The sequence below is a fragment of the Motacilla alba genome, chromosome 15, assembly GCF_015832195.1.
Source record: "Motacilla alba alba isolate MOTALB_02 chromosome 15, Motacilla_alba_V1.0_pri, whole genome shotgun sequence".
Lineage (NCBI taxonomy): Eukaryota > Metazoa > Chordata > Aves > Passeriformes > Motacillidae > Motacilla > Motacilla alba.
In genome coordinates, this window is record NC_052030.1 from 12,367,575 (window position 1) to 12,394,817 (window position 27,243).

A 27,243-nucleotide genomic window follows, 5' to 3' on the forward strand; every position below is an offset into this window, starting at 1 on the left:
CCTCCATCTTCGTGTTTCTGTCTGCCCAGCCTGGCACTGGGGGCCAGGAGGGTGACATCAAATGGGAGGGTCGTTGTTACAGTTGGCTGCCTATAAATATTTGGCTCTAAGCTTCATCCAAAATTCAGTAGAGATGGTGAGGTTCAAAGGTGTGTTTAAAAGGGACCAGCTAGGATTTTTTTGCTTTTTATTACTTAAGTCTTTATTTCTCTACCATTTGTTTGGTTTTTCCGAGATTGCAGTAGGCTTTTATAAAAATTCTTGAAAGTTGTGGCTCATGGAAGGGACTTTTGTCAGAGGGATTTTGATGATGGAATTTTCCACATCAGGCAGCAAAGGATACTGGTCTGAACCCTGCTGCACAGGGCAGTATTTTCTTGTATTTGCAGTTCTTACACATTTTCTTTATGAGTAGAAGAACATTCCTTGAAGATTGGCCAGGAATAGATCTGGAATAGGCTGCCTTGGGAGGCTGTCCTTCCTGTTGATTAATTTCACATCCCACCTTGGTGATCCAAGTGTACTTGTTGTGTATGAGAGGATGGGTGAGTAAAGATGGCAAAATAAGCTTTTTTGCCAGCAATTGATTTTGCAGTGTGAGATGCATCCGGGGTTATTATTCCATATCCATGCACAGAGAGGCAGAAATGCCTGTGGCTCAAGACATCAGCCTTGTTCCCATGCTCTGCCAACAGGACAGCTCCTTACCCTGGGCTGGAATGTGGAGGTGGGACAGTGTGGGGGAGCCTGAATGTCCTTGGTGCTTGGGGTGGCACTGCAGAATGGGGATGGGGTGAGTTTCCCTACCTGGTGTGTTTGGGGTCTTTCTTCTTGTCCCAAATTGGGTCTCATCTCTTTGCATCTGACTGACAGAGCAGTGCTGCTGCTCCTCAGGGCTGAGTACAGCTTTGTCCCTGTGTCCTGGTGGGACAAGGTGCCCTCTCCTCTTGTCCTGTGTCTGATTTCCCACTCTGGCTGAGACCTGTGCTTGTTCCTCAAGGAGGAGGAGGGAACATTCAGGCTCCTTGCCATGAGGCCCAAGTCTACCAGAACAAAGGTGGTGAGGGTGGCAGAGGACGGTCTCTACTTAACTGGCATGACATTTGTCATCAGTCAGATGTTGACTTTTATGCTCAGGCAGATGTTAAGGCCAGCAGATAAATATGCTGCCTGAGAAGTTATCTAAATAAATTTTCCAGATCATGGCACTGTGCAGAAGAGCCAAGAATAATTAATCTCAGAGTGCCTGGGAGAAGCAGCTGTTCTGCCAGCACAGGGGGAGAAGCAGGGGTGGCAGGGGAGGTGAGGAGGGTCCCAGGTACAAATAGTGCAGCTCCTGGGGGAGAATGCTGGGCTGGAGCCACCTTCATGGCAGGAAAGCTTTTCTACCTGACCCAGCTGGGTTAAGGGCAAGACACCCTCATCCCAGAGGAAAAAGAAAGGTTTCAAAGTGGCTTTTAGCTTTTTGGACCAATCATTGATGGCTTGGGGTTTTTGCAATGGAAATAGTGAGTTGCCAGCCTGTGCACAGTCACTCCTGCTCCTGCCACCTCCTCTTTGCTCACCGCTTCTCCCGTCACTCTCTCCTGGACTGTTGCCTCCTGCTTTTCCTTGGGAGTGTTTTTCCTGCCTACTGCTGTCTCTTTTCTCCCCGTGCTGATTCACAAGGCCAAAGCTGTCAGCCTTGAGGAGTATCTGAGCTCAGGCTCCGAGTTGTGCCTCTCTTGGCACGTTCCCCCGTGACGAGCATCCTGCTGCAGCTGGGCACTGTGGCCTCACAGTCACCCGTGCGTGTCTCAAGGTCCTTCCTTGGCATCCAAGCCAAGCCCACCTCAATTAGCACAAGTGGGAAGCACCTGCATTTCCTTCAGTCTCAGTGGGAGCTGCAAGTGTTCAGGCCCTTTGGAGAACAAGCAACTTTTAAAATGTTTGCAGAAGTCTTGGATTTGGTGCGTCTTAAATGCTGGCATTTGAGATTTCTGATCTTGCTGCTGTGTGTTTGTCAGTAGGAATGAGTATAGATGGAACTTGGATGGGAGCAGTTTCCCACTGAGCTTGGGTGTGTCTGGCTTGATGGATCCCAGCTCCCTGCGTCACTCCCTGAAGGCTTGTTAATTCTGAGAAGCAGTGTGGAGCAAAGTCCTAGACTAATATTTGTCTGCTTCCCTTTAAAGATTCAAGACCTAGTGTGATGTTAGAAGATTCCTGGCAGTTGCTTCTGCTGGATATTTGAAATGCTGATGTTCCAAATGAATTCTGATCCAAAGTGCTCATCCTGCAGCTGGAAGTTTTACCTCATAAATTCACTAATTGTCAGATCATTATCAAAACCATTACTTTTTACAATTTTTCCTGTATTTATTTAACACTTGCTCTAGATTTGCACTTCTGATCCATTGTGGGTGTTTGTATTTTAAGTTCACATACTACAGTGCAGTTCCTATCCCAGCTCTGAAGGAAAACATAGGACCAATTTTAATGACAATGTGCAATTGTACTGACATGTCCCAAAGCCTGGGGAAACCTGTCCATTAAAAAATAATGGAGTAGGAAGTCCTGGCATAAAGTAAAGCCTTGAGTGAAATTCCACAGCTTCATGGACTGTTAATTCTTTATTAGGTTTTCCTAAGACTGAGATAAAAGGCATTTTATCTTTTTTAAGGTTTGCATTAACATGTCATTGAGTTTTATAGATACATTGATCTTCATTTGGCTAATCAAGAAAGGGTAATAGAAATGTGTGTTAAATGCCAAAGCAAAGATAATGCTGTAAGACTTCAAATTTTTGTGTTATTTTTATTTATTAAGTTTTCTTCAGATACAGAACTGTGGTCAGTGTCAAGTTGTGAAACTCCTCTCACTGTATATTTTTATTGGCTGTCCTGCCTAATTTCCTTTTTTTCCCCTTTTTTATCTGCCTTTGCTTTTAAGTTAATTTGGCTGTGAAGTTGATGTGTGATCACTAAAAACTAACAGAGACAATTGACAAGATTTTTAAAAAGACTGTTGTGTCTGATGGATTCTTGCCTCTCTTGGCTGAGAGTCTTCTTTTTGCACAGTGTTCCAGTCTGAGATGGAGCAGTGAAGTGTGTCTTTGGATTCAGAGACAAAAGCTGAATCTCACTCATGTCAATATTTTTTTTTGCTGCTGTCCATGAACAAAGATTAAGGTCTTTATCTCCTTCCCCTAACAGTGAAATCTGGGCTTGGGGGAAGCTGGAAGGACTTGGAATGCAGTCAGGGGCTCCTCTCTGCTCTTTTTGGGTCAGCAGCCCTCGGTAATCGCCAGTGCCTCGCTTGGCTCGGGAGGCTGCTCTTCTCCCGGGTGTTTAATTGTGCCTGTCTCCAGAGAAACAATCCCTCACACCAGACTCACTGCGTGCATTTCATAAGGAAGTCTCCATGGATAAAACTTTATTAACAGCTGTCACTGTTAATGAAGATTGTGCAGTGGTCGGTGTATTAGCTCTGTGTATGAAGGCACATGAGAGGGAAATGAAATGAAAAATTATTTTTGCCTTCTCTGTGCTGAAACTTCCCATCCTCCATCAGGTCTGCATGTGCAGAAGGGAGGGCTGGGGGAAGAACTGGATTGTTGTGGTTCTCTGCAGCTGGAGAGAGCTCAGCCCCAGCTTGGGTGCTTGTTCCCAGCCTCGTCACATCTCAGAGCACTTGACAAGCAGGGAATGAGGGGAGCTGTAACTCAAATCCCCTGAGCAGCAATGGGGGGTGATCACCTTCCCTGCTCATCAGCTCTCAGGAGGGAAATCTTCCTCTCCTGCTCTTGAAAGGCCTGCAAGGACTTCACTGACAGGGAATGGGCACAGGTTGGGTGGTCTCAGAGATGGTTCCCTTCATGTCCAGGGTTTATTCCATCCTTTCCTTGCCAACCACTCTTGCCAAGCCAAAGCATCAGAGCAGCTCAGAGATCTTAGATCTCATCCTCAGCTCCCAGTCCTGCAGCCTCCAGCAAATGCTTATTTTAGCACCAGCTGGCTCTGATCCCTCTGAACTCTCTGATATGAGATTAAATGTTAATTTATTACATATCATTATAGGATTATATGTTATCTCTAGGATAATGGAATCCAAATGTTAGAATAGCATGTTTGAGATTTAGTGCTTGTACACATTTCCCTCCACTCAGGAAACAAGAATAGCTAAAGGCAGAAGACAGCACAAGAGGTGAATTAATCTGTCTGATCACAGCTAGCTGAGAGCTCAGGCTCTGGAAGAGTAAAACCAGAGGTTCATAATCTTCTTGCAGAGTTCAGAAGCAGAGGAGAAGTTGACTGAATTTTCTAAAAAATAAATAAGTATGAAGAAATTGTTATCTGCTTTGGCTGTTCCATGGGCCAAATCCCATGGATAAATTATGCAGTGCAAATTATGTGCTTGGCTCTAGATATAAATGCCAGACAAAGCAGAGTGCTGAAGTGACCTGGATGCTGAATTTCTGCAGAATTTCCTTCTCTAGGCTGTGGGTAGGTGAGCAGTACTGGATGTTAAAGATCTGACTTGAACTTGAATTGACTCAAACTTGGGCTGCAGTACTGATGTTTCCACACAGAGGTTTAGAGGTGATGCCACGAAGCAGAAGGTGAACAGGGCTCTTTTTCTGTCCCTGTCACTGCCCATGATGGCATTTTCAAATGGGCAGATGCTGATGCTGAGCTGTGGTGAGCTGCATTCTCAGCACACCCAAATGCTGTGCCCAGGCACGTTGGGCTCTGATAGTGATGTCCCGTGACTGTTACTCAATTTTATAATTTCCCTGTCATTGAGAAAAGAATTAGATCCAGCTTTTTGCCTTCTCAGGCAATCTCAAATCTGGTCTAATTTACTCCTCTTGACTCTTGGAGAGTTTGAAAATGCTGTCAGCTAAATGCTCATTATCTTTTATTGCATTAATACATTGACATGAGTGAACCACACAGCAAGTATGACCTCATCCAGATTTGAGTTGTGCTCAAGAGTTTTTATTCTTTGCCTGTGAGTTAATAAATGTCTGTGAGCAAGGTAACTGTACTCGGTGCCTCACAGCATGAAAGTCACAATAAGGTTTCACTCTCTTTACACACAAATATTTTGACAAGATCTCCTTGAACTGCCTCCTCCAGAGCTATTGGGAATTTTCATTGTGCTTAGAAAATCAAACTCTAAATTGTGAATTGGCAACAGAGAGAGAAACAAACACCCAAGAAGTCCTGGGTGAGGCTCCTCTGCTGGCCCCGAGAGGAGCTGTTCTCCACGTGTGAATGACAAGCTGCAGCCTTTGATTGCTGTAGTAAGAGAAAAGTGCTACTGGGGGAGGGTTATTTTGTCCTTTCTGACAGCAGCTGCCGTAAATTTGTAAAATATGTCAAATGTGTATTCATAAAGTAAAATAATGCATTCAAGCATGAGAAATTATGCTTTGTTCTGGTACCAGGATGTGCTCGAGCAGGGCTGTTTCAAGAAGCAAGGGAGCAGGGGAGCAGGTCAGCAATCACACTTGGAATGCAAAGCTCTCCCACTCTGTAACAAATTAATGGAGTTGCTTGAGGCTGTTGTCATTCCAAAAATAAAATGTTGAATTAAGTAAAGAAATCTGAGACAAACCAGAAACTTTTGTTCTGGGTATTTTGGGCAGGAGAAAAGAAACAGGCTGTTATTAGAAAGGAAGGATTTGTGTTTCCATGTGCTGTTCCTCGAGAGGCAGACATGAATTGATAACTCAGTGATGTCTGAACTGCAGAACTTGGCCTGTGTGCTTGCTCCTGGGGGAGTCAGAGAGCACATATTGCTCTGGGAGTCTGCTTAGCATAATACTGGTTACTGGTGAGAGCAATGCTAAGCGCAGGCTGAAGCCTGGCTTCAGAGAAAAAAGGCCCAGACCTCTCTGAACTAATAGTGGGGAATCTGTAAAGCTGTGGAGCTTTTATCAAAAGCAGCTAAAAGGCTGCATGCCCTCACAGGTCTCTGTCCTGGAACTTTGTAGCTTGTGCTTTGGTTTCCCAGTGGGAGAACTCCCTGGTGCAGCCAGGCTGCACACGCTGGAATGATCTCTGTGTGTGTGTTTGCAGGATGGGGACACAGATCCTGCTGGAGGCAGCTGCCTGCACCTCTGGAGTTCTGCAGGGAGACCTAAGGGAAAGCTGAATTCTTTCCACAGACTGGAACAGTGCAAAGGTTTAAGCAGGAATTAACACTGCTAACAGTGCCCAGAACCAGCGTGGGTAGTCAGTGATGCAGCAGAAACGGGGAGGGAGAGGGGAGCTGCTCCCAGTGCTCAGGCTGTGGGCTCAGAGCTGCTGCCCCAGCTGGATTTTGCTCTGGGTGTCTCTGTCCTGTTTTATCATGGTCCCCAGCAGGGCCAGGTGTGGCACAGACTCCTCCTGGGATTACAGTGCCAGTGGGATATGGATGTGTGCTGGTGAGACAGAGGATTTCCTCTGCATTCAAGACATATCTGTGTTCTTAATAACTTTACAGGGGGTTTACTGTAAGCTGCTTTTGTGGCTTCACACAGCTCCTGGGGCCCATCAGCGCAGAGCTCATTGCCTCCAAGAGCTTTGGATCAACAGGATGGAGAATGCAGTGAAAGCCCATTGTTCTGGAGAAAGGCTTTGGACCAGCCTTCCTGCTTTCTGACAATGCCTCTGGACAACCAGCATTTTAATATCCTGTAATTTTCAGCTCATGCAAGGAATTTTCCAATATCTCCAAAGAGAGACGCTTACATGGGGAGAATCACAAGAGCCCTACAATGAAATACCTGTGTAACCCATGGGTGCAGCAATGCAGGGAGTCTGGAGAATGCAGAACTTCTAATTCCTTCCCTTCATTTTGGGTTTAGGTGTAACAGTCAAAGCCACTGACTACAGTCACAAGCTGGGGTTGGTAAAGAGAAGCACAGCCAAAACTCTGTTTCCTCCAGAGGCTGAGGGGGAGGGATCAGCCCAAACCAGGGGAGAAATCATTGGGAAAATGGATAATGCTGAAGCAGATGTAGGGAAGGATCCCTTTGAAATGACACGTGGTCCTTAAAGTGGGAATCAAGAAATGCATCCAGCACTGTGTTTCTTTGCTTTGTTTTAATGCTGAACTCAATCTGGGAGTAATGGCAACCTGCCTTAGTGACTCGGGGAGCAAAACAGGCTTCCTGGAAATTTGGGAAGAGTTGCTGAGAGAGACTTTGTGGTTCCTGGAAGGCAGCTGTGCCATGGTGTTGTGGGGTGCTGTTTATACCAGTGCCCCTTGTTCCCTGCCCATCCTTTTGGGGTGCACTTGCTGGGGGTGAGGGCATTCACCCCAGTCCTTTCCTGCTGTGCCAGGGAAGAACTTTGTGAGAAATGGGGCTGCACTTTGCTGTCCAACTGTAGCTGCTTAGATCAATATCTGCAGCCAGAGAGAGATTTTAATAAAAGGACTCTCTCTAGGCTTTGCTATCTCCATGACAGATAGACCCCAGCTAACATAAATCCTGGCCTTTCTCCTGTCAGTCTCTTGGCTTTGTGTGACGTGTAGGTGTTTTGACACAGAATACAAATATTTCACAGTTAGCTAATGGTTTGGGGCATATATTTAAAAGATTTACTTTTGCAATCACCTGGTGCCTTTAGTGAATGTGTTTGCCTTGTAAAGCCTCTCTGTTATTTGGAGAATATATCCACACACTCCCATCCATGTATTCATTTTCTGTTGTTTATGAAATATCACAGAGGGAAAATGAGTTTTGCTTTGGATAAGGGTAGGCAGCCATCTCCTAACCTTCTTTTTAGCAATGAGAACCTCCAGTGGCCGTGACAAACCTTATTTATCAGGTGCCAGGGGGGATGCACAGGGGCTGTCAGGGCTGGCAGCTGCCTTAGCAGCTGTTCCTCCTCTCCAGGTAACCTAAAGAAAATCCCTGCATGGTAATCAGGTGTTTTTAAACTTCAGGTTAACTTGCACTAGTAGCTCTGTCCTTCAGTTCTTTCAGCTGATGAATTTGTGACCTTTAGCCACTGTACTAATGCCTCCAATTGTAAGTGGCAGGACAATTTCCCTGTTGCTGTTGTGTAAGAGATGCAGAGAAACTTGCCAAGAGCAGCCTGTGACTTTTAACCACTGTATTAACAGCCCTGATTGAAACTAAAACGGCGAGTTAGGCCAGTGATCAGCCCAGCAGAGCAACCTGAGCCATTGCAGAGCCACAATAAATGAGAAAACTCCTGGGGGTTTCCTTTCTCCAGCACGCTCCCTGCTCTGAGGTGTGGGCAGCCAGGGCAGCTTTGTTGGTGTCTGCTCCGAGGTGGCCTTGGTGCTGGTGAGATATGGAGAGAGAAATTCTGTTCTCCAGCTCGGGGATGGGCTGGCAGGGAGGGCTGAGGAGGGAGGAGGTGGCACAGGAGCCTCACTGCTGGGGCTGCACGTGTGCCCTGCTGAGGATAAATACCAGCTCTGTTTTGATGAACAAGCTGGACCTCCTCCTTCCCAGTAATAACACTGTTAACAATCATCTTCCCAGACAACACAAATAATGAGGTAGTGGCTTAACAAGGCAGTTCCTCAAGCCTTTATAAGTGGAGCCTTGTTTCCTTGGGAAAGGATAAATCTCTGATCTGCTGGGTATGGCGCTGCTCGAAGGGGTTTTATTTTCAGCTGAGTAAAAAGTCAGGATAAACTCTGCATATTTGTCTGATGCATTCGCCTCACCCCATTTTGTTTGCTTGAATGCTCTTGTTTAGTTTTGTGGCCTCTTTTGCAGTTGCTTTAGGGTCACCTGTGGCGTGCTGCAGGGGAGGGAAGGCAAATGAAGAGTGACTGTGCCAGGTCAGGGCACAGACCCACCTGGCCCAGCAGCCCCTTTCCAACAGCACCAGCACCCAAAGGCAGGTGCTTGGTAGGAGAGAGCAAGATCCAGCAGTCACAGACAGTGCTTCCCCTAAATGTGCTCTCAGCAGCAGGGGCAGAGCTCCTGCCTCTGCCCAAGCCTGATTTAGGGAGCAGAGGGAGCAGTATTCCCTCTGGAGACCAACACTCAACGTTTTCCTTGCCAGCCTAATGGCAATTTTAAGCCTTTTTGTTTTTCTTCAGTTTTCCAAACTTTTGCTGATAGAGAGCCCTGAATTAATCTTCAGGCCTTTTGGGTATTGGATTACACTCTGTCCCAGTCCTTTCTGTGACAGCAGTGCTGGAACTGGCATGGGATGCTAATCCTTCTGTACCTATTCACTCAGCTGGAGAGGAAAATGCATGAAAGCAAATTGCTAGTCCAAGCTAAATTTAGATTTATTCAGTTGGAGTTAATTATAATCTTTATTTAGTCCCAAGCGATGCCTTCTTATCATACACTTATTATAGCTGAGAAAATTAATTTTTATTCTACCATAAAGGTGAATGTAATAATCTGGGTTCAGGGAAGGGATTACTTTAATAAGATTTATAGGCAGCCTTTCAGACAGCACGGTTTTATTACTATCTGTAGGTGGCCTTGCTGCACATATGTCTTTCAGTATGGGTGACTGTGCAAAATGCAGGCAAGCTTAAAACTCACCAGCTCAGAAACTTCACCATCCAACTTAATCTGCTGGCAGTGGCAAGCAAAGCACTTGCCTTGCTTTGGAACACAATAACACAATTTATGGCTGCATGTGTGGCCTGATCGGGGCTTTCATTCATATGCATGGTTTAATTTTGCGCTTAAAAATGTATTTTAGTAGACAAAAGATTTATGAGGCCAGAGATGTGCTTTAAAGCTTTTTTGGAAGCAGAGTGCAGGGTAAACACAGGCATGTGTTTTCTCTATTACTCCAGCCCATAAAACCGGGTGCCTTCATTAAACCCCACTGTACAAGGCTCAGAGAGAGCCTTGAAAGCCTCTAAAACTTTTGGGAGGAGAAGCTTTAGTGAGGAGGGAGCCCGGAGCTCTGATGCGGCAGGACTGCCCTGCCCATGGACCCTGAACTTGCCGCACCCAGCTCCGCGCTGGCCCTTCCCTGCTGGGGTTACCGGGTGGCTCCTCCCGGCTGATCTCTCACCCTGCAGGTGTCAGAGCCAGCAGAGGGGGAGAGAATTCTGCACCTTCCCCGCTTTGCTGGCAGGGAGGCTGAGCTCTGACACCCCTCGGGAACGAGCTGCGCCACAGTGTGCAGCTGCAGAGGAGTCTGGGCAGCAGAAGTTTGACTCAGACATTTGGAGATAAGGATGTGAGACATTGTCCCAAGCTGACAAAAGTTAATTAACCTCTCAGCAGTTTTAGATGTTTGGATTAAGTTGATTTTTTTTTTTCTAACTGCATCTTTTTTCCTTGTCTTTCCAAACAAGCTGCTGGTCCAGATTTTGCAAAGCAAATCTCTGTCTCCACAAATGTGTAATCAAGACTGAATGGAAGGACTGTGAATTGGTTGCAAGTCCTACATCAAATTCTATCCTTACATCAAATTTGGATAAGAAGAAGAGAGAATAAGAACAGCTTTAAGGGATTTTATCACATTTTCTCAGACTATTATTTTTTATATCTTGACAGCTTCTGGTCTGACTTTTATGTTAAAAATGTACTGGGAGCACTTCTTAACTCTTCCTTGCAGTATCATTTGTATTTTCAAATTGCTCTGGTACAGCTGGAAACACTAATTGCCATCATGGCTCTTTTTCTGAGCTCTGGGGTTCACAGGATAACAAAGTCAAGCAGTAGAGGAGTGAGGCTCGGTTGTGAATGGAAGGTGATGGAATTTTTCCTGCTTTAGTCGGGTGATGGAATTTTACCCCTCAGGGGGACTGTGGAGGGTTCTCCTCATTTTCCTTACGAATGTGAAACTGAGGAGATGAGTCACAGGATGGGCTCTGAATGTAGGAAGTAAACAGTGACATCCTCCTTTCCTGGCTACTCCACTGCATTTTGAGTGAGTCAGGGAGAGCACGAGGGGGTGCTCATCCCCACATCCTCACACAGCCCAGGCTTAGCCTACTCCTAGTGCTCAGATGATGAATAAACTCGTAGTAGACTTGCACACTGTAATCATCCTCTTCCTTTTCCTCCTGCCAGCCTCAGCAGTCAGAGTTTTCCCAGCTGTAGCCAGGCCAGATCACCCAGGGCAGCCTCTCATGGCTGGGGTCTCTGAACGGCATCCCTGGCAATATGAGAGAAAGTGACCCACACAGCTGGGCCAGAATGAATTATTTCCCTATAATTTGAGCTCCAGAATAGCTTTCCTTGTGTAGACACCCTATTCTGGGGTGCAGTGTGTTTTCATTCAAGGCTAATGCCTGCAATTCCAGAACAAAATAATTACTATGAACAGAGCCATTTTTACAGTGGAAGAATGTACATGTGTAGTTTGATCTTTATGGTGTTTCAGTGAGGGCTGCTGGGGGGGGGCTGGTGATTTTTCTCCTGTACAGACAAGCCATTGATTGCCTCTGTGAGTCATGGATAACATCATAGCACTTACTGGCACCACATTACTTGAAATGATTCCTCTTTTACAAAGAGGAGTGTCTGTATGAGCTCGCTCTACAGTTCTGATGATGCTGCAGGAAAGATGAATTTTCACATTTTCACAGTTTTTCCACAGGTGCAGGATTGGCTTCTTGTTTGTTTTCAGAGAAAAAGGATATTGAAAGAGTTGCAGTTTTAAACAGTTGTTGTTCCTTGCACCTTCAGCTTCAGAATTACTGATGGCTTATGGAAGACTTGGCTCCTGTTAAATAGTTTGCTAAAGCAGAGAGAATATTTAGATGTGAAATTTGGATTTCTGTTCCATCAGGAGCTATTTTCCTTTTTAGCTACAAAATGATGGTTTTAAAAGACTTTCCTCTTACTACAACTGAAAATAGATGCATTGTTTCTAACACTGACCTGCCACTGCCACCACTATCTTCCAGCAGGATACTTGTTTTATTTCTTATTAAAAAAGTGTGAAGTCTAAGGAATTCAATAAAGATTCAATGAAATCTTGAGTTCCATGAATGGCAGATTTTTGTTGCACAGTCTGACCTGCAGCTGTGGCTTTGCTTCTCTTTTAGTCCTGTGCTGCTTTTTGTGGTGGCAGTCCAGGGTCAAGTGAGATTAAAACCAAGAATGGTGGATAATTTTATGGTTAGATAAAAAATGATCAAGAGAACAGAACAGAAGCTTCGTTTGAGGCCTGAGCTGGGCCGGGTAAGGACCAGGAAGGGGCATCTGTGATGCTCTGCACTGCATGCTCTGTCTGTGCCTGCTGCTTTCCTCCCTCTGTGCTTCAGAAACATCACAGGGGAATTTTCTTTCCTGTACTCTGAGTTTGCAGGATGAGCTGGGCTATGAGGATATTGCCCAACTCTGGAGGGAAGGATTTTAACATAAAATTGCAGTGATGATCCTTTAAAAGCTGACCTGTTGCTCTAGGGGTCAGGAGTTCCTTAATCCAAATGAGTGTCTTAGCAGGGCCACAGCACCTGCAGAGAATCTGTTACAAAGGAAAAGTTTTTCCAAAATTCCAACTAAACATCTCAATTCACATCCCACAGTGTGTTATCTCCACACATCTCCCCTCAACACCCCCAGTGCCCCAGCAGTGTGAGCAAACCTGACAGCTCTGTCTGAGAAAGCACTGGGCTCTGGGGAAGCTCATTGGTCTCCATTTATGTTTCCTCAGCTCTTGCTCTCTTTTGGTACCTAATTAGAGCTAACCCACGTTCTGCTCTAATGTTCTGCCCTCTTTGATCTTGCTGGAGTGCTTATTAAAGGAGCAGGTGATTTCTTCATGGCATTATTGCACACCAGAAAGCTCCAAATGTGCCTGGTTTCTGATGGTTGCTGTGAGGAGATTGATGCTGTGGCGCTGATGTGCTGAATTAAAAAGGTGGGGTGTTGGCCTGCCATCCTATGAAGTATTTCTGTTTAGATCTTCCTACAGCATCATAAAATGCTGCTAAATTCAGATATCATATTTTGTTGCAGGCTGGTTCTAGGACAAAGCCCAGCCCTGTCTACTGATGTTTATGGCTTCCCATATAAGCCTTCAGACAAAATTTGTTTCTCATTTTGCTTGAGTTACAGCAGGATGATATCCTAGTCCTCGCACCAGTTCTGAGCAGAGACACTGAGAAGTTGCCACTGTAATGAAATGGAGGAAAGGGAAAAACATCCCTTTTAAACTTCCTGTAAATCACTGCCTGAGAGAGATAAAATATCTGCATAAAGAGTGTGTGGGAGTCCTGTAATGTAAACACAAATGCATTTAAGCCTTGTCTTGTTTTTGGTTTGTAACTGCGTCAGTGTTTAAATCTCCTCTGCAACCTGGTGTGCCTTGGGAGGAGGTTTAGCTCCTGCTCCAGAAATCAGAGGGTACTCTTGCTGCTCTGGCTCCTTGCTTATCTGTTTGGTTGCTTATCTGTACAGCTGTAAAGTTTTTATGTTAAATGCAACTTCTCAAAAGCATTGCTTTCAAATGTAGTTCAATTTATTTACAATTAATCCAGAAAGGGGCTTGTCTGCATTTGAATTTTTAGCAGAGAAAAAATACCATTCCTTCTCTTCTGCCTCAGCTTTCCCAGGATCAAAGTTCACTTTCTGCTCCTGAGTTGGGGAGTTGCACAATGGCAGAACATGTCACAGTGCCCTGTAAATAAAGCACAGAGCAGAAGTGGGCTGCTTAAACATCCCTTGGTGACTTTGTGCCTGGGGAGGGAGAGCACCCCCTTCCATGGGGATGGAAGATGTGGCAGGGAAGGACCAAGGTCAGTTTTCCTGACTAGAAAATTGGTTGTCCCATGGGTGATACCACTGCCAGTTTCTCATCATCTGTGTTTCTGCATTTCACCGTGGGCTGTGCTGGTGAGTTCCAGAGCTGGGCTGATGTTCATGGTGAGAGCAAGGCAGGGGAAATTTGCATTTGCCCGTGAAGCTGAGAGGAAACCCTGACCTGATCCCCAGGTGCAGCGGTGAGAGAGGAGATTGTTGGCAGAGTGTTTCCCGCTGTGAATTTTTTTTGGCTGCTTTTGTATATTTTTGCATGATTACTCATTCCCACAAAGAATATTCCAATGGCTGGAAAAAACCTCCTTGACACAAGTAAATATACAGCAGAAGTAAAGGCAAAAGTGTTGTGGTGAAATGAGAGGCATTTAAACAAGTGTAGATAATATCAAACTATTGAAAAACAAATGACCAGAATGTGAACAAGAGTGGAGCAAAGTCAAATGGATGGGATTTGCCCTAGAATCTGTCTTTGATAAATGTCGGCTTTAAAAATACACAGCCTGAAAAAAAATAGCTTAAATATTAGAGCTTTTATCTCTGCTAAATTGTGGCTGCAAGTATCTGAGTCATCTGGCTGGAGCAGGTGTAATTGTTTGCGTGTTGTGTATCTGCTCTGCCCAGCCCTGACAAACACTGAAATCACCACTCAGCTCCAGAGAGACAATGGGAGCTTTGACCTTAGGCTCTGTCACTGTGCCTTTGTTATCTCAGTGCATTATGGAAGTGCTGCATTTTAATTCCTTGGGTTTCTGTTTGTTTCCTCTGAGGCAGTCCCAGGAGCTCGGATTCACCGGCTTTTTGTTGGGTACGAATTGTTAGTTTGAAAGAGCCACTGTCTCTGGTAGGATCACAGCCCAGACTGGATATAGCTCACTATTAATTAGAGATCAGCCCAAACCAAAGATGTCTGTTTGATCCCTCCCTCCCTCTGGAATCTTTTCTTTCCTGGGAAAAATCGCTCAGCGCTGGCTGGAGGATTGACCATTGTGTTGTAGAGAAACTTCTGTGGTTTCCAAATGTGTTTTATTCTCCTCAGGAATTAAACCAAAAAATCCTTCGAAGTGTCTGAGAACCTTCTGTGTGTAAAGGATTTCTCCTTCTCTGAAGTTCACCATGCCTGTAAATCCATCCCACTGAGACCTGTATCAAACCCCATACATTTTAGTGTGAAAAGTTTTGGTTTCAAGAACATGAAGCTTTTATCAGGTTCTCACTAATTTCCAAGCTGCTGACCTGGCAGAATGGATTGGGAGTGCTGCAGATGTTCAGCCCCCATTGCTCTGTGTGTTAGTGATGGTAGATTAAAGGAAATGTTCTGTTTTTACTGCTTAAACTGTTCTGTTTTACTGCTACTAATATTCAATATGCCAGTTTCTTAGGCACATTGAAACATGGGTGACGAGAAGCTGAAAGCTTGATCTGATGATACAGGAACAAAAAACCAGACTGCCAGCAAAAAGTTTGGGAAGTTAGTCTGGGATCTGGCCAGCCAATCCTCTCTCGGTGGTGCCCAGTACTTGATTAATGGCTTTCAAGCAGATGACAGGCTGGGGAAGGTGGAAAGGGAGCTCCACAGCTGATGCTCTGTTCCAGCCTGAGCTTTGGACAGAAGTGTTGTTCCATGGTACCTGTGTCACACTGCTCTGTAATTGTGGCCAGCAGGACTGATCTCCTGCAGTCCATTGCTTTTGTCAGGAGCTGGGCCGTGCTAAGCAAACGTTTGAGTTTTTTCTGTTTCCTTTTCTCTTTGGCCCACAGTGGTGGAGAGCCGAGGAGGGATCATGGACAGCATCCAGAGATTCTCCAACCTGCCAACCTATCTCCCTGCCAGCCCTCACATCTCCAATGCTGATACTTTCTTCTTCCTCAAGGAAGCCAACCAGGATATCATGAGGAACTCCAGTTTGCAGTCCAGGGTGGATTCATTCTTTATATACAAAGCCAAACAGCCACCGGTCCTAAATGCCACATATGGACCCTTTTCTGTCGAACAGCCCGTTCCCTTGGACCTCATGCTGACTTCTGCATCTTTTGGTTTCACAAATAAATTCACTTTTAATTGGAAATTAAAATCCCACATAATCAACAGCTCGATCTATTCCAACAAACCTAAAATACAGACCTTGTTCTATATTGCGGGGAAGGACTGGGAGGACTACGACTCCGAGGAGATGCTGCCTTGTGTGAAGATGTTTGCTTTCCTGGAGTCTAGAGAAGTGGTGGCCAGCTGCAGATTGACCGGCCACCTAGGATTATGTGTTGTGGAGCTGGAATTGTCTCCCAGCTGGTTCAGCTCCCCTCCACCCCTGGTTTCAGAGGAAACAGCCTCCCTGGAAGGGATTACTGTGGAGCTCTTCTATAAGATTTATACAGTGGATGGGGAATGTTCTCCAGAGGATGCAAAATGGGAAAACAATATCCATGCAGGTGAAGAGAACGAGCCCCAAGCTTTGTCAGCTATGGAGAGGATTGGTAGCATTGTTGTTTACCCAAATCAAGACAAATTAAAGCAGTCTTCGCTGAGGGTGGATGAAAATATCATTATTCACTTACCACTCAGCCCGGTCAGAGAGGGTGACATTGTGACCTTCCATGTTTTCCTGGCTGATTACTCACTAGCAGACCAGTTTGTATTAAGGTAAGAGAATCTTTTAAGTGTTGCATGCAAAACAAATAGGGGCAAATCAATGCTGGGTGTAAACCTTTGGTTATATTTAGTGTTTTCTTGAGAGAACTTCTGCATTTCCTCTTCAACAGGTGAAAACTATAGATAGTCTTGAATTATCTGTGTGGATGACACTTTTTTGGACCATAGGCGTTGATTTTAAAGTATGGGCTATAAATGTTTGTTTGATTATTTTTTGTTTTAATGCTGTTTGCTTCTAGATATAATTCTGCCTCTGTAAGTCAGCCATGGTAACTGCTGCGACGTGTTTTGCTAAAAAGTTTGCAGGAGGGTTTTCTGTTTCTTTGGTGAAGTTCCCTCTGTTTTATTGACATTATTATCATCATCTTTCCAAAATGCACGGGCTACATCCTGCACGGGTCAAATGTGGTGAGAACTCTTGCTGCATTGTACAGAGGGGAGCTGAGAGGTGAGGAAATGAGCTCAGCCTCTGTAGGAATCCTTTGGCAGAGCCAGGATTTGGGGCTAAACTTTGCAAATTGTCTTCAGTTTTCCTATTAGATCAGCCCTTCCTGCTTCTTCAAGCTTGTTTTGTGGCCCATTTTTGTTCTAAGTTTGGGGACTCTTAGTTGACCTTTCCTTGTGAATCTGCCTGCAATAGGAGAACTCAGGCATTTCAAACCACCCCGAGGGTTAGTGCTGCATATTTGTTCTGTCCTTAGCTGTCAGACTCCGGGTTCAGAGCTGCGCAGGGACCAAATTCAGAGAGAAATGTGAGCCAAACTGGGGGAATAAAAGGGCCAAAAGGTAATTGGAAAGTGTCATCTGCTGTAAGGATGTGAGGCTCTTGGGAAAGGAGGAGCTGCAGCCCGTGCAGGGAAACCTCAGAGCAGATTCGTGCCTTACTTCCAACTTTTTGATCCGAGAAGGATGGGAGCAGAACATGACAGAAGTGCACTTTGGGGACAGATGTTGAGAAAACAGACAGCAAAACTTATGCGGCACTTTCAAATCATTCAGCATTTGTGAAATAGCACATGCATATTGATAAACTTACAGATTGCTGCCTGAACAGGGACAAGTGATTCACAGCACAGCGCCGCTAACGGGGGGAAAAGTGTGAGAAATATAATGGGGTTTAACCAAACTTTAATAGGTTTGGGTCAGGAAGGGGCTTCCTCTAAACACAACTTATTTGTGCTCTTCTGTGGATTTAGTGTTTTTCATTTGTTAAATATGGATTTGGCCAGCATCCACTGTCAGTAGATGGACTGGCCTCACGGAGCAGTCGGGTTTCAGCAGGCATGTATTGATCCTCGGTGCTATGGCAGAGAGATTATAGAATTTGCCTAAGGCTCTGTGAGGATTTAACATCAGCTCTTAATTCTCAAGGTTTTGTTCTCTTCCCCACACCACAGATAACATTCCCAAGGTATTAGAGACAACCTAAGATGAGGATGTTTTCTTTCCACTGGAATTTCTAAAACAGCATTTACCTCGTAACAAATGGTGCAAGGGTAGAGTTTTGATATTTCTGCTGGCCAGGAAATAACCAAAAACTTCTTGCAGAGACGCTTTTGAAATGCTGTTTTTCAAAAGCAAAATAGGTCCTGGAAGCACTGAACAAGTGACTAACCTGGGTTTTCAGGGAAGCAGAAATTGAGGGAGCAGACAGCTGCCAGGCTGGGGAGCCCCAGGATGATCCACAAGAGCCTGGCTGCTGCTGAGACCTCACCTGGTCCCACAGCCCGTGGGATTTGCATGGCTCCAGCTGCCAGGTGTTCTCCCAACATGTGGAACATCCATCTCAGTGCTCCTGAGCTGCTGGGAAGGCAGTCAGGTTTCCATGGGGATTTCCTTCTCTGAAAAGTGTATGGAATCTGTTCATCTCTAGGAAATGTTTCTGGTACAATAAATCAGCATGTTTTACGTGCCCAGAAATATTTCCTTGGAAAATTCACTGTTGGCTCTCTGTAGTCTAGCCTGTCTGGGCTTTCATTTGGCTTTGCTTGCACTGTGCTTTTCAGCAGAGAAACTGAAAGTATTTTTATTTACCTTTCGGTGGGATGCTGAAAGTGAGAGGCAGGATGCAATTCTGCTGGTGGTTCACCTGCCCTTTGGAATGGGAAGAGTACCTGCAACCGTTGCTGTGGTTATTTTGAATGATGAATGTTGGCTCCATGGAGGGATTTTCAGCTGAAGTTTACATGGAAGGCAGGGAATGATGCTGAGGGAAATACAAGCACTACAGTGCCTACATCTAATTTATGCAGTTTCCCTCACCAGCTTTCCCTGTTTTTCTGCTCAATGTTAATGTCTGTGAAAACCCAGAAGGTTCTTATATACCTAGAATTTCAGTGTGTTATAGCCAGAGAAAAATACATTGAAGTGAATGTTTGCCTTGGGAAATATATTTTTGCCTAATATAACTGATAGTTTTTAATCATCTCTGTTGTAAGTGTAGAAGGGTCTGGCTGATATGAGAAGATAGATCAAAACCAAGTCATTCTCAGCACAGCCTTGCTCTCTGACAGGATGCAAAGGCGCAGACATGCTCAATTTTATGCACCTCTTTACTATTTCATGCCGTGTTGCATAGTATTTTATTTTATGCTGGATTTTTCCTAGCAGAACTGACTTCACTTCTCATATGGGAGCTGATTCTTTTTTGTTTTGGTGAAATCTGTGATTCTTAACCAAGCTTGGAAACTGAAAAGCAGTTGGAAGCAGTTCTTGATTCAGCAATGTGCTGTGCTGAGAGACACCCCTTGTTAGATCCCCATCCTCCCAGTCCTGTCACTTGCAGGGTGACACTGCAGCTTGTTTGTGAAGCTCCAGCTATCACTTCCAGTCCCTTCCATCACTCCAAACTGGTTTTTCTTGGCTTGAGCTAAGTCTTGATTATTTTCGTTCAATAGTTTGAATTTCAGGTGCAGTTGGAGCTCTAGTGGTGCTGTGTTTTAAATAAAATACATTTGTTTCTTTTCCTACGGGAATGCAGCCAGCGTGGCTTGGTGTCAGTGAAGGACCCAGCTGTGTCAAGGGGCAGAGTTTGGGGACAGAGGGTGCATTTAGTGCCTTTGCAGTGCCTGCCACTCGTGTTGCTGCCTTTGTTGACAGATGATCTGTACATGTGTGTGATGAAATGCTTATGACACTGGAGATTAATTTGTGGCCTTGCTGGTCTGATCCGTACTGCAGAATTCACCATCTGGGAAGATAAATTTTGCCCATTATGTTTGGTGGTTTGTCACTAAGCATAGTTTAACTGTAAAGGTAGGTGAAATGGGCTATGTTTGCCATCATTAAACTCTTTTATGGCCACCTTGTTAAAAAAAAAAAAAAAAAAGGTAAAAATGAAGGACAGGTTTGAGATTCCAGCAGGACTCATACATTCTTCAGCGTCACAAATTTTCAGGCACTTTTTGTCCTTTGATGTGCTGGAGTAGCTCTGTTTCCTTCTTCACCGACAAACTTGGGTGAAATGTAGTAAATGAGAAAAGAAAAGATGGAAATCGTGACTACAGAAGGGGTAACAGCAACTTTAGTGCTAATTGCTAAACAGAAGAAGTCTCCTGATACACGGAGGAGTTATAAAAGAGACAGGAGAAAACAATTCCTGCTCAACTGGAAGAACAGAAATCTCATCTAATAGCACTGGGAATGGCTTCTATTTCTTCTGTGGTGTTTGTTATTATTTAACTCCATCTTGAGACTCAGAGGATGTATTTAAAAGAAAAATGGGAGGCAATTTGTACAGCAGGAGAACGTTTAATGGAATAAATGGACAATTGCCCCTTGGTTATAGGAAAGAAATGAGGACACTCTCTTTAGGAGTAAACAATGGATTTTTGGCCTGTTTTCCAAGTCTCCCCATCTAACCTGTCAGTGAGGATGTGCTGCTCCTGAAAGCTGAGCATGAACAGCAAACTGTCATGCACAAAATGAGGGTCTGTTGGCATTCCTCACACTGCCCAACAGCAAGGAGCCATCCTTCTTTTGTGCCCGGTCAGAACGGAGCTGGAGATTGGAGAAATTCCAGGAGTAACAGCAATGGGCTTGGAGCAGGGAATGGATGCCTGGGAAGGGAAATGGAAGCAGCAGTGGCTCAGGTGTGGAGCTGTGGCTGCAGGGGGGTGGCAGGACCCTGCTCAGGGACATCGCTGTCCCTCGGTGCCTTGGAGAAGGATTATCCACTCCTCCCTGCCCTGCTCCACACAGAGCAGCTCAAAGATTGCCTTTGGATGGGGCATGCACCAGGACAAGGTGTTACACATACCAGGAGACCCTTCCTGATTAGTCTCACGAGGCAAAATGATATTAAGGCTTTATATTAATAAACATATATCCATATGGAGGAGGTGATCTCTCCTGCTGAGGAATAAAAATTGCACAGACCATTAAAAGTGACTTACAAGGCTTCTGTGTTAATAATGAAAGATCTGGAGAAGTCTGAGCAGTCGTCTAGAAGGCCAGAAAAAGATCATTAAGAGGATGTCTCCTGCCAATAGCTGCCAAGAGCAAACAAGGGAAAGAAAACAGAAGGTTTTGGATCCGGAAATGCATAGAAAATGAGAGTACAGACTGTGGGGAATGCAGCCTGGCTGCCTGTGAGGAGGAGGCTCCACATGGCCTTCACCGCTCCTAAGCAAGCTGGGAATGGGGAAGCACTGTCACTGGGATTGTCACTGGGCAGAGAAAGAAATGATTCACTGGAACATCATTTTAGGATGAACATTCAGCAGAAATCAAAGGGTTGAGAAAGGAAAAAAAATGCTCTCCTGAAATCTGAAATGCTGGTACAGATTTAGAAATAATCACAGAAATAAACCATTGCTGGTGGCTTGGGAATAATTTGGGTTTTAGTCCAAAATTTTAATAAACCCAGGATGAATGTTGAAATTTTTGGTTTCTCATTCCTCTCTGAATGTACATGGAACTAAATGTAAATATGAAATAGTGATACGTAATGTTAATAAAAATATCAAGCACTGCTAAGTCTGGAAATGCCAGATCTGTCTGTGCAACCTTTCTTCAGTCCCCAAGTACTTATGCACTATTTTCATGTTCCTCCAAGACAGATTCACACTATTTCTTTTTTCCAGATCTTCTGCTTCATTTGATGCCTATATTGTCTTCCTCCCACTATTTTCTTTCCTTTTTGTTACTGAATGGGAAAGGGATTAATGTCCTTCCAGGACACTCCTATGAGGCCTGGGGGAGCTGTCACCAGAATGGTTCTTCTGGCTTGAATGAACCATTTCGATAAATTCTCTTTCAGGAAAGGTTGAAACATTCTTTTACTTTTCTTATTTCTGTTTGAGGCCGGCTTGTGGCCCAGAAAAATTGGCTGCAGCTGATGAAAACCTGACATGATGGTGTGGAGTTACAAATTTCACAAGGATGCTGTATGAAGTAGTTAGACCTGAATCTCTCTTGGCTGAAGGGAAAAAGGTTTTTTTCCCCCTGGGAGCTGCTGGATCCATATCCATGAACCAGCCTGGAAATCATTGTGCCAGGAAATCATTGTGCCACACTGGCAGCTTGTCTCTCCTCACGTGCCTTAAGATAACCTCCTCTGCCCTAGCCACCCTGGAGAGGGAGAAGAAAAGAAACCACCCCTCATACAGTCTTAAAACCACTTCAAAATGACAAAAAAAAAATAACTCCTCCTTAGAGCTGGAGCAATTCTAAAAGCTTAGAGAGCGACAGATCTCCGACAGGGAATAAATGACCCAGTGAATCCTGAAAGAGCCTGCAAGACTACAGTCAATAAAGCTTTTTAATGGAATTTTAGATAAAGGTCAACTATGTGCTGCAATAATCAGCTGTCCATGATCACTGCACAGGCAGAGCAGCAGCTCCAGTGACAGAGACAAGCCCTGGGAGTTGTTGGATATTGGCTTGGAAGCGCCTCCAGATGGGATTGCAGCCTCGTGGTGATAAAACAGGGTTTTAATTGAGATGTTTCCTGGTGGAAATGTCTGTTGCCCTGCAGAAGGGGTCCTGGACGTGCTGCTTTGTGCACAAACCAGGCTCCTGTGCTGGCGAGGGCAAGGAAGATGGGGCCAGGGCTGTGGCAGGTGTTCCCACTGTCTGCTCCTTCCCTTGGCCTCCACAGCCTGGGCTCAGGATCTTCTCTTCTATCCTGGGAGTGGGGAAATGTTTGTGAGAGTTGGAGGGGAGGGTGGATCAAAATGCAGAATTAAATGAATTACAAATATGTAGCCTGTGTGTGTATTCCACCAGTGTTTTTCACTGAAGACTTTGCCAGTTATTTTTAATTTTGATGCTTTGGGAATATTTCATGTGTGTGTTAGAACACTGAGTACAGCTGGAATGAAACAAGGATCCACTTCCCACTAGAAAAGGTGTTTGGTTTGCCTTGAAAGCCTACTTCTCCTTCCATTCAAGCCCTGAATTCCAGCACCTCAGCTATCTCATTCATCTGCACCTGTGAGCAGTAGGGATGTGGCAATGTCACATAAATTAATTTGCTGTATCTCATATCCAGAATCATCAAGTGAGAAAAAAAGAGAGGTGGTTGTGTTTATTGGCTGGTGCATGAGCGGGTGTCTCATGGCTGCTCTGTGAGTGGGTTCCTGGTGCTGTGTGTCACTGGTGGCTCTGCATCTCGTCTGACAAACAAGGGTTGTGAGAGCAGCCCCGGCAGGCCCTTGTCTGCCAGTGTCAGCAGACATTGCTGTGCTCTGCAAGGGGAGAGGGTGTGAGCAGCACTTCCATAGATCTGGAAGGTGCCAATACACCATGTCACTTGACACAAACTCTGCCTTGTTGATGGTAATGGAAAGAGATTTTACATTTCTAAATGGTTCAGGTTCTACAAGCTTGTTGTAAGCTGAAGCCCATCTCCAGAAGCTTCGACATGACAGCTCCTGCTAATTAACTGCAGGCAGCTCCTGCAGAGCTCGCTGCTTGCTGCAGGGCCAGGTGTGGATGTGCAGAGCACTGCCAGCACTGCCTGGCTGCACCGAGCAAGGGACAGGCTGTGCTTCCCCCTCCCGGGGTGCTGAGCCTGCCTGGGACAGGGCTGGGGATCCCTTTGGGTGAGGAGCCATCACGGGGGCCCCAAAGGTTCAACCTCTGCAGCCAGCTCAGGGCATTGCCACTGCTCTTCTCCAGAACTTGCTTTTGCTGGGGGCTATCCTGTCTTACCTTTGCTGTGATTAATGTTGGTGCAGCTCTGAAATGGGAAGGGAAACCACAGAAGATGGAATTAGAAGCTGAGTTTTGCCTGTGAGCAGCCAGCTCTGAGTTGAGTTACCTCCGTTAATGAACACAAAGCTGCCTTGGGGTGACAAAACTGCTTAAATTCACAGTATCACATAGGGCAATTTAATGTTTGTCTTACAGCTGTCTTCCTTCTCTTCATGCATTTCTTTTATTTTTTACCTTGTACTCAGGTTGGAAACACAGGTCAGCAAAGGTTCCTGTCTTTGAGTGATCATTTCAAGTTTGGGGCACGCTGTGGCTCTCTGCAAACTGTGTGTCCTCATAAACAAGTCCCTGGCGGGGAGCTCGGGGGGAGCCTTTGTTTTGGACAATATGCTGAGTAGTCCCTGCTTTGTGCTGCCAGACAATGATGGCATTGATCAGCTTCTTGTACAGCTCTTCATTAGCTGGCAGTGCAGTAAATCACAGTCTTGTTTAAACAAGTCAGACACAACAGTGATTGGGTCGTTGATGCAGTTACTTCTCCTTCTATTCATTACATTCACAGTAATGAGTGGGATTAAAAGTAGAAAAATGCCACTACTTTGAAATTTCCTTTTTTCCTGAGATGTTTTAGGCCATGCATTGCTGTCATTTTATCCTGGTAAAAATGAGATTACTCTCCCGTGAAGCTGATGAAGCATTGCTTTGAGCGAGCACATTGATCTCAATTTCTTCATGTTCCCCCTGATGCAGCAGAGAGTTGCTTTTGTCCTTGTGTTTACCCATGAGTTTTCACATGCTCTGATAGAAGAAGGCCAGTGTGATAGTTTGCTGACAGCTCTGGGGAGAAAGGACTTTCACAAGGAGCAGGAAACCAAATATTGCAAGAAAATTGTCAACATATCTTCTTGTTTTGGGTGCTGCTCCTGCTCCCCATGCAATTTATGTCAATAAAAGACTCGTAAGAAATGGTTTTGGGCAAGGCAGAGCAGGAAGCAGTGCTGTGTGAGGTATTTAATGCTTCAAATAGCTGCCACGTCTGCCTTGGATGCTGTACTGGGCCAGGTTATGAAAGAAATCATATTAACAAAGTTATTGGATCCCAGATGAATCTAAAGAGCTGCAGGAGAAGAAAACAGTGACAAATGAGTCTGCCATTCTGAGGCACAGCAAATGGTGCTTACAGTTAAAGCTATTTCACTCCTTGCACCATGCCTGGCAGCCCTGGCGCGCCGCGTGGGCAGCGGCAGCGGCCGTGCCAGGACGGGGAAGCCTCGGGCTGGCAGAGCCCCCAGAGCCCCTGCAGTGGGGCCAGTGCTCGGGGACACAGGGGACACCACTCAGGGGCTCTTCTTGAGCTTTCCAGAGCCCAGGGAGCTGCTCCTCAGTGCTCTGGCTCTCCTCTCCCCCAGCTTTTGGTCTGACACCAAGCAGTGCTGGCTGTCAGTGCCCTGGGTGCAGCAGTGCTTCACCCTCTTTTGGGGGTTACAGCAACCCAATAAAGGGGAAATGTCTCTCAGATCTATTCTCCTCAGGATCACTGGGGAGATTCTGCATTCCCAGCAGAGGAGGAGTTGTTCTGAGCACCAGTATCCCCTCAGGAGGGTGCCCTTGGGAGAGCCATGCTCAATCAGCCCCATGTTTGTGGGGCAAACCTGTCACCCTCCCTCTGCCCCACCATGCTTTCCTTTAAATGGCTGACCAAGACCAAAATGTCCTTCCTGTCCCCCCACTACATCCTCCTGAAAAAATCTCCTGCCAAGCGAACTTTCTCAGTTCTTTTTTTTCTCATTGTGTGGCCCAGCCTTTTGTGGTATTAATGAAGGAGACCTCAAATGCATTTTCACTAAATCCCCATCTCTAATTGTGCTGGTCCTGGGGGACAGCAAGTGGGAAAGGCAGAGAAGCAGAAGTGTGGGACAGGCAATGCCTTGTTCATGAGCTTTCTAAGCATCTGCTCAAGTTAATGAGGGTCTGGGCAAGAAATGTGCCAAGCAGCCACGGGGAGCACACACATGAGCACTTTGATGCAGATCCCTGGTGGAGGATGGTGATAAAATGCACCAAGCGGTGCTTGGGGACAGTCTGAAAAGTTTGTCCTGGCCTGGGAGGTAGCAGAGGGTGAGGGAGAAGCAGTAGCAGACTGTGAGAATCTGGACCTGGGTCCAAAGGCATTGTGAGTTTTGGGTAGTTTTGGATCTGGGAATTTGGCTCTGGCCCATCTCTAATTTAATTTGCCTGGCCAGAGTCTTCTCAGTGTTACCCAGAAAAGAGGGGTGATTTAATTGACTTCCGTAGAGTTCTTAGGATTTGTGCCAGTAAAACAATTTGAATTTGGTTGTGTGAAGGCCCACGTGTGTGTGCCAGTGTCCTGGCTTCATGTTTCACTGGGAAATTTGTTAGGGACAGTGGCAACCCCGAGTGGGTGGGTGGGCAGGACACAGATGGAGAGGGAACGGTCGTGTTTGGAGCTCTGCTTTTAATGGCACACAGTACCACCAGCAGAACGCTCTTAACTGTGGCATTTCCTGCTGTCATCTCCATAATGTGGTGTAAGTACCTATGCTCCTCAGCTAAGATGACTTTTGACTCATTTGCCAAAGCTAATAACCCTTTAAAAATAATTTAAACCTTTTCAGAATGATTCCCCTGATGCTCTAGGGACCAGTAGTCCTTTATTTGCCATAGAGCAGCCACAGAATGAATAGCAGTACTGTGGACTCCCTCAAACAGCGACCTTATGTGAGATGTAGCGATTACAGCAATTAAATCCTCTTTGCCTAGGCAACCGGGGCTTTATTTCTAACTGAAGTTACATTTTTTTTCCCCCAAATGAATCTCTTCTGCATGCATTATTCATTTTTCTTTGGAACATTTAGCCTGTGCAAATTCCACGAGCTCAAATTCAGTATTATTACTTATTAATTATTGTGTTGAGGTAATGTCTAGGGCAGACTGCCCCAAGGGGTCAGAGGGCACTGGGTTCCCCATGCAGCCAAAAGCAGAGTAAAGCCATAAACTTTGTCTCGAGGTGGGGGTTGAAAATTTAACAGCATTTGTGGAACAACTTGTGAGAGTTTGCATTTGCATTTTACTTGACTCCAAAACCCACGTCAAGGAAGCTTGGGGCATTTTGGTCCAGTGGATTCTTAGGCCGGTACAGTTCTGACCATACCCTTGAATTAAATGTTTGAAGAAGGTTGGTCATGCCAGCTCAGAGGTCCAACTGCATTCTCCTCATTGTGGCTCTTGCTTGGAGAAGGGGAGGTCAGTGATCAGCAATAATGGTCAAACTGCAACATTTTCTTTAACAATTTTGGAAATTCTAGCTTAGGATGATCTTTGGAATCCTTTGTTTTCAAGGATATGTGCTACACTCTCCTTTTAAGATTACGCGAGTTCATTGTCTCTTTCTGGTATTACATAAATAGCCTCCTGATTGACAAGGAAACTGAAATGATTCTGTTTAAATCTGTACTGCTCTCCTAAGAAATCTACATTCATTATTCCTGGGATGACTGAAAGATTTACAATAGTTTATAATCTGGTATCATTTCATTCTTCTTCTTGGTATTATTAATCACCTTGTCATGAAACGTCAGGAGAACTTTGTTCAGCTTGCATGATTTGGGCTGAGAAAGCCATCCTTTAATATTAATGTTTCTTAGGAAATTGGGTAGATATCTTTGCATTCTGGGAACCATAAAATGGATGAATGATGTCCTCTGAGTAG

At 45.2% G+C, this 27,243-nt stretch overlaps 1 protein-coding gene across 2 annotated transcripts in view; it reads left to right on the forward strand.

Moving 5' to 3' along the window:
- TMEM132B (transmembrane protein 132B) overlaps window positions 1-27,243 on the forward strand; it is a 221,908-nt gene that overhangs the window by 45,679 nt on the left and 148,986 nt on the right. For both annotated transcript variants that reach the window (XM_038152280.1, XM_038152279.1), the window contains exon 2: window positions 15,467-16,346. In XM_038152280.1, coding sequence (XP_038008208.1) covers window positions 15,490-16,346 — 857 coding nt within the window. In that variant the 5' untranslated portion in view covers window positions 15,467-15,489. The remainder of the gene's footprint in view (window positions 1-15,466; window positions 16,347-27,243) is intronic.